This window comes from Pterocles gutturalis, unplaced genomic scaffold (assembly GCF_000699245.1).
Source record: "Pterocles gutturalis isolate BGI_N339 unplaced genomic scaffold, ASM69924v1 scaffold23722, whole genome shotgun sequence".
NCBI lineage: Eukaryota > Metazoa > Chordata > Aves > Pterocliformes > Pteroclidae > Pterocles > Pterocles gutturalis.
In genome coordinates, this window is record NW_010108505.1 from 1 (window position 1) to 6,676 (window position 6,676).

Below are 6,676 nucleotides of genomic sequence, written 5' to 3' on the forward strand. Positions count from 1 at the left end.
CTGTATGTCCCTGGGGCCCGGCCATGCCCTCTGGGACAGGGCTGTTTGCTCCCCAGCTCTGGCCTTGCTGTGGTGGCACCGGCCCAGAGCCCTTGGAAAGGGCCAAGCCATGTTCCCTGCCCTTCTGCACGTGTCTGGAGATGGACCTAGTGCTTTGAACTGGGCCAGCTGCGAGGAGCAGCGTCCAGCCCACCTGCGTGTGCCCCTTGGAGCCTCCAGCTCAGCGGCTCCCTGTCCCATCGCGTGTCAGATGGGGAAACGGGATTGCTCTGGCCATCAGGCAGCTTCTCCTGCTGCCCGCGAGCAGGCGGTGCCCTCTGTGACAGCTGTGCTGGGAAGCATCAGCTCTGAGGGAGGACGGGCTCCACGCATCTTCCCATGCTCTCGGCAGCAAAGCCCGAACAATCAGCTTAGCGCTTCTGCCAGCTGCCGAGAGGTCAGACCGGGGAGCTGGGGGAGCGCTCGGAGCTTATCTCCGGAGCTGTGGTGAGGGCAGCAGTGCTGGCTTGTCTGAAAGCTGGCTTCCCTGGCGGGACTCGGTGCCTCTAGGAGCTGCCTGTCGAGGGAGGGCTCAAGGCCAGGAGGTGTTTGGAGGCACTGCAGGGACACTGGCTGTGTGAGGGCTGCACTGCAGTGAGCCGCAGCTGCAACCTGGTGTGCCCAGAGCCATCTGTGGTCTGGAGCTCACCCTACCCTGTCCGGGAGGGTGTTGGGTAGCGGCGTGGGGATCTGAAGTCCTTTGTCCTGTCCTCTCAGCTGTGTTCAGCACAGCTGGCTGGAACAGAGTCTGCTGGCTTTGCAGGTGCCTCCTCGCGCGGAGGAGATCATGATCCCAGCTGATGTCACCCCCGAGAAGGTCCCCACACACATAGTGGACTACTCAGGTAGGGCCCCATCCCCCTTCGCTCCTCCCCTTCTCTGCCCGGCTGAGGGGAGCGGGACAGAGTCCCCGCTGCCTTGGGTAGTGGGTGACGGCTCTCTTCTCCTTCCAGAGTCGGAGCAGACAGAGGACGAGCTGCAGGAGGAGATCGCAAAGGTGAGCAGGATGGGACGGGGATGTTGTGGGACAGGAGCCTGCAGCGTCCGCAGCCCTGCAGCTACCGAGTGACACGTGGCTGCTTGCGGTCCCCGGTACCCACGCAGGGATGCACGGGCAGTTGGTTTTCTGTGGATTAATGCTATCGGTTTGTTTAGAGGTTTGTTTAATCCTTCTCTGACTTGTAAGCTGGTGTGTGTGGTTTGTCCTTGCCCTCCAGGGAGCCTCCAGAAGGAGAGCGGTGGGGGGCAGCTCTCTGCTCACCGGGAGGTGGAGGAAGCAGCGGGGTAGAGGCTGTGCTCGGCCTCGGGGTGTTCCTGATGGGCTCAGAAGAGGGGAGAAGCAGTGGCTGAGCTTGGGAGAGCCCCCTTGCTCCCTACATGAGGTCCCTGTGGCTGCCTGGTGAAGCACTGGCACAGATGAGTTATTTTGGGAGCTGGAGCCCCGGGGAGCACTGGGCAGGGAGGGACAAGAGCTCCCACACCCCTTGGAGCAGCCGTAGAGGAATAATAATCCAGCTGGCGGGCTGGGGTGAGCCCAGCTGCTCCTCTCTGTCCTGGGATTAACCTCGGCTCCGCACAGAGGAAACCTCTTGATTGTGGATAATGAAACCCTCTCTCCCCTGCGCATCTCATGTGAGCAAAGCTGGTTAATCTCCCCACCTCGGTGGGTAATGGCCAAGGCGATGGGCCAGTGGGCACGGGGGTCCTGCTCACTGCACCCAGACAGTAAGAGTACACAGAGGCTTAAAATGGCTCCAGGAAATCCTGCCTAAAGCCTTATGTGTCCTTGGGATTAGCGCTAAACTCTCCCCTGAAAGGGTCAGTGATCCCTCCTGTCTGCTTCAAATGAAGCGTTGGTGTCAGTGCCGGCTGCGCAGGGTGGGGAGGGTAGGAGGGCAGTGGCCAGCATGGGGCACAGGCAGAGCCGCAGTGCTGGGGGGACAATGTGGGAGCAGGGAACCGGAGCCGGCTGTCCGGGGTGGGGACGGATCTGCTCATGGCAGCTCCCGGGGCAGGAGCAGAGGAGCAAGTCTCTGCTCCGAGCAGCCCTTTGTAAAGCTATCGTTGACAGGGGGCAAGTGGTTGCCGTCAGAGGGCTGTGTGTGCCCGCTCATGCACACCCCAGCACCGCTGCTGGGTTTCCGTGCCAGGACCCTCCCTCACCACCCTCTGCCGCTTCTCTCCTGCAGGCTAACGTGGTCTGTGTCGTGTACGATGTCACCAAGGAGGCCACGATCGAGAAGGTAACAGATCCCTGCTGGAGCCCCGAGTGGCCTCGCTCTGGCAGCAGCGCCGGAGGGGAAGGGGTTCCCAGCATAGGGTCCTTCCTGGCTGCCCCAGCTTTTTGGTGTGGGTGGGTACAGGGGCCCCCCAGCCCTGCAGGGATTTGGGGTTTGGGAGCCCTGTAAGCAGAGGGGGGCTGAGCACAGCCCAAGCGTGCTGTCACCTTGGCTGTTGTCCTCACGTGCCGGGGGGTAACAGGCTTGTCACATCCTTCTGCTGGACCTGCGTCCCCAGGTCTGCTCTGCTCTGCCGGCTGGTGCGGGGGAACGCCGGGGAGCAGATGGCTGCAGGGCCCTGCTGACTGCCACTGCGGCGGGGCCGCAAGCGGGGCGCTGCTGTCCCTCCCTAGGCTGCGCTGACAGCCCTTTCCCTCTGCTCACCTTTCAGATTCGCACAAAGTGGATCCCCATGGTGAACGGGGGAATTGAAAAGGGCTCCAGGTACCGTGTGTGGTGTGGTGCGTGGGTGCAGAACTGGGGGGTTCTGGAGGCTGTGGGCTGCCCACCACCTTCTTCTCCTGCCGAGGTTACTGAGATCAAACCATGGTGGTGGCCAGACCACTTGTAGCGGAAGAATGTGGGGGCTTTTCTCCCTCCCAGATGTAGCTGAGGCAGGGGGCCAGGGGAGAGGGTTCCTTCCCCCCTTGATCCTGCTCAGCCAGGCAGGGAGAGGAGGCTGCCGGGGGGTCCGGCAGCACAGAAGCCACAATCTGTGCGTGGATCGCTTAGGCAGAAGGCCACAGTGCTGGATTAAATTCTCCTGAACATATTGTTGCTGGGCGAAAGCGTAAGCGGGATCAGGCAGTCTGTTTTTCCAGATGGATGCTCCCAGCCGTGGGAGGCAGGAAAGCTGCTCTGGACTTTGCAGAGGAGGGTGGGGGGGCTCCCCGGCCTGCTGCCCAGGACCGCGCGTGGCTGGGACAGCGCTGAGACCGAGAGAGGGCCGGCCTCTCTGACACTCTGCCTTTCTTCCCCAGGATCCCCATTATTTTAGTGGGAAACAAGTCTGACCTGCAGGTGGGAAGCTCCATGGACGTCATCCTGCCCATCATGAACCAGTTCTCGGAGATTGAGACTTGCGTGGAGGTGAGGGAACTGGGGGCTTTCTGCAAAGCCTCCCTGGGAGGGAACGAGCTCTTGCCTGGCATGAGTCAGGGAGCCTTCGTGCCTGCGGAGATCTGCCCTGTGAGTGTTGCTCTGCAGAAGTCCCCCCGTCTGGGTCTCGAGGGCCCATGCTTTAGGCTCTCTGGCCTTTTCCCTCCTCTCAGGGGGTGGGTTTCAGTGTCTGCCTGCTCCCACTCTCCAGCTGTGACTGGTGTGGGAGCTGCATGCAGCTCCTGTTGGCTCTGGGGCTGTCGAACAGCCCCAGCAAAGCCAGAGCGTGAGCAGAAGGTGTCCCTTTTGTTTCTTCCTAAACATACAGACACTGTGGACAGACACTGCTCTGTGCCTTGTCGCACAACTTGTCTGGCTTGAGGAGCTCATATCATCCTCCTCCTGCCCCTTGTCGCCAGCCTGTCCCTGCTCACAGGGCTGTCTCTTCCTTTGCATCCCCAGTGCTCCGCCAAGAACCTCAAGAACATCTCTGAGCTCTTCTACTATGCCCAGAAAGCCGTGCTGCACCCCACCGCCCCCCTCTACGACCCAGAGGAGAAGCAGGTAGGGAGCACTGCTCGCACCGCTGCCCATCACAGCGCGCTGGTTTGTTCCTGTGCTGGGGAAGGGGGTGGAGGGTTTGGACTGAGGCAGCTGGAACAGGGGGAAAGTGGTACCCTGGGGGGGGCTGACAGAGGGGAGAATGCTCATCTCCCGTGCTCAGCACAGCCAGCTGGATATATCCAGGCCAGAGAGAGCTGTGAGGGCTGGGGACATGTTAGGGTAGAAGCCCTCGAGCTCCAGACCATGTGTTAGCCATGGTGGGAAGGGTGTAGGGGAGATTTAGGTGAGATATTGGGAAGAAACGTTTTCCTTTGCGGGGGGTGAGGCAGTGGCCCAGGTTGCCCAGAGAAGCTGTGGATGCCCCATCCCTGGAGGGGTTCAAGGCCAGGCTGGATGAGGCTTTGGGCAACCGGGGCTGATGAGTGTTGGGCCAACCTGGGCGGGTGGGAGGTGTCCCTGCCCATGGCCGGGGGTGGCACTGGATGGTCTCTAAGGTCCCTGCCAACCCAAACCATTCTGTGATTCTATTCTGATTCTATGAAACCTTCCCCGTGGGCTGTCCTGGTTCTGTCTCCCAGCTCCAAAGTGGCTGTGGTACTGGTCTAGTGCTGGTACAATGCTCCCAGACAGTGCAGGAGGAGAATCCCTCTGCACATGGGGTTCAGGAGGCAGGAGGAAGGGCCAGGCTGACAGTGGTGCCCTGTTTTTGTCACCGTGGTTGGTCTCTTGCAGCTGAAGCCTGCGTGTGCGCGAGCGCTGACCCGGATTTTCAACCTCTCGGACCAGGATAACAACCAGATTCTTAGTGATGACGAACTCAACTACTTCCAGGTAGGACTGGTTGCGGAGCTGAGATGTTCCCCAGTCCCTAGTGGAAGCCCCTGAGGTCCGCTGTCCTTCCAATACCCGGCAGAAAGGCTGCTGCTCTCCTGCCGCAGCCATCCTGTTTGCAGTCAGTGCTTCTGGTGTTGCACAGCTAAAGCACCGTGGGGTGTATCTCAGAGCACACAGGAATCCACAGGTCTTCCATCTTCACTAAGCCTGGGCCAAGTTTGCTCTGGGGTGGGAAGAGCAGGAGGCTCTGGAGGTTTTGAGAGTTGTATGTTATGGGAGATGCTGAGGAACAGGGGTTTGGTCAGGGTTTAAGGCAGTAATCTCTGAGCTGGGTGGATTTTCTCTCCTAGAAACACTGTCTCCTTGCCCAGGGAGAGGGATGCTGGCATGACAGAGGGTTGTGCTGACTCTGTGCTTTGCTGATGGTCTCTTTCTTTCTCTTGGGAGGTAGAAATCCTGCTTTGGAAACCCACTGGCTCCCCAGGCCCTGGAGGACGTGAAGATGGTTGTGTGGAAGAACACCACAGACGGCGTGCAGGACAACGGCCTGACGTTGAACGGTAACAGCACGAGGGCCCTGTGTCCTGTCCCAGCAAGGGGTGGAGGGTCCTGTCTCCTGCTTCACATTGCAAGGGCCCTGTCCTCGGCCTGAGCCTCCTGGCTCTCATTCCGAATCTAACTAGTCGCTCTTGTCAAAGCAAGCGTGAGCCTGCTGTGGCTACCAGAGCTCTGTGTCCCAGCAGCCTGTTTTCCCAAGGAAAGCGTGGTCCCGAGGCATGGGTCCCTGAGGCTGAGTGCTCAGCTGGCCCCACTGTGTCTGAGTCGCCTGGTCTCTCCCGCAGGTTTCCTCTTCCTCAACACACTGTTCATCCAGAGGGGCCGGCATGAGACCACCTGGACCATCCTTCGCCGCTTTGGCTACGACGACGAGCTGGAGCTGACGGATGACTATCTCTACCCACAGTGCGTATCCTGCCGGTGAACGGGGTGGGCAGTGTGTGACATCCCCGCGGTGTCCAACTCAGGCGCCTTTGCTGGCTCCTCTCTGCACCCTGGGGTCTCCCCTGTTCCTCAGCTGAGTGTGGAGCTGCCCCATTCCTTAGCTCATGGTCAGGTTCACGCTCCTCACCTTCCCCCGTGGGCAGGAGCTGACGCATGGGGTTGGCAGGAATTCGGTGGGCCCTGGAGCTGCTGACGGCGCTGCTGGCTCTGATGTAGGCGGGCAAGGAGGTGGGGAGTGAAGGCCTGTCCCTGACCCTCCTTGACATCAGCACGGGGTTTTTGAAGGCTGTTGTGTCTGTGCCTGAGCTGAGGCAGAGCAGCTCTGTCACGAGCTGTCAGCGTAGCCCTCCTGGCTGATTCTGCAGCTGCTGTCTCCTCTCTGCTCCCTGCCACCCCGGAGCTGGTGATCTGACAGCAGTGAACGGGTTTGGCTTGTGGGCGGCCTCATCCTGTCCCCAGGCAGCAGGCTGCGCAAGGAGGCGACAGCGCTGTGCTGGTGGAAAGCACCCCAGGGGCAACGCTGTGCCCTGGGCATGACGCAGAGCGAGGGCACGTCATCTCCCTGACTGCTCTCCTGCAGAGGAGAGGCCACTGTGCGCCCTCGAGGTGTTCTCCCCAGAGCGAGGGGCTGTCGGGGGATAGCCAGGCCTGGAGACATCGCTGGCTTTCAGCAGGGGGGGAGTGGGGAGCTGCGTGCTCGGGGTGGGATCTGGCTCAGCTGCGGAGCTGCTCACACGCTTTGGTCAGGGCTTGAGGAGGTGTTGGAGCTGCTCACTGGGGTCTGTTCCCACAGGTTCCGCCTGCCCCCCGGCTGCTCCACGGAGCTCAACCACTTGGGCTACCAGTTCCTGCAGCGGCTG

The 6,676-nt window shown here is 60.9% G+C and overlaps 1 protein-coding gene across 1 annotated transcript in view; it reads left to right on the plus strand.

Moving 5' to 3' along the window:
• Positions 1–802: 802 nt before the first annotated feature.
• Positions 803–6,676, plus strand: part of RHOT2 (ras homolog family member T2) — a gene marked incomplete at its 5' end in the record, with an annotated part of 9,809 nt that continues 3,935 nt past the window's right edge. Inside the window, 10 exons of the mRNA XM_010072671.1 lie at positions 803–884; positions 993–1,036; positions 2,229–2,282; positions 2,710–2,762; positions 3,299–3,407; positions 3,879–3,980; positions 4,713–4,811; positions 5,266–5,374; positions 5,657–5,777; positions 6,610–6,676. The exon at positions 6,610–6,676 is cut by the window's right edge and continues 13 nt beyond it. Of these exons, the coding sequence (XP_010070973.1) occupies positions 803–884; positions 993–1,036; positions 2,229–2,282; positions 2,710–2,762; positions 3,299–3,407; positions 3,879–3,980; positions 4,713–4,811; positions 5,266–5,374; positions 5,657–5,777; positions 6,610–6,676 (840 nt within the window). The remainder of the gene's footprint in view (positions 885–992; positions 1,037–2,228; positions 2,283–2,709; positions 2,763–3,298; positions 3,408–3,878; positions 3,981–4,712; positions 4,812–5,265; positions 5,375–5,656; positions 5,778–6,609) is intronic.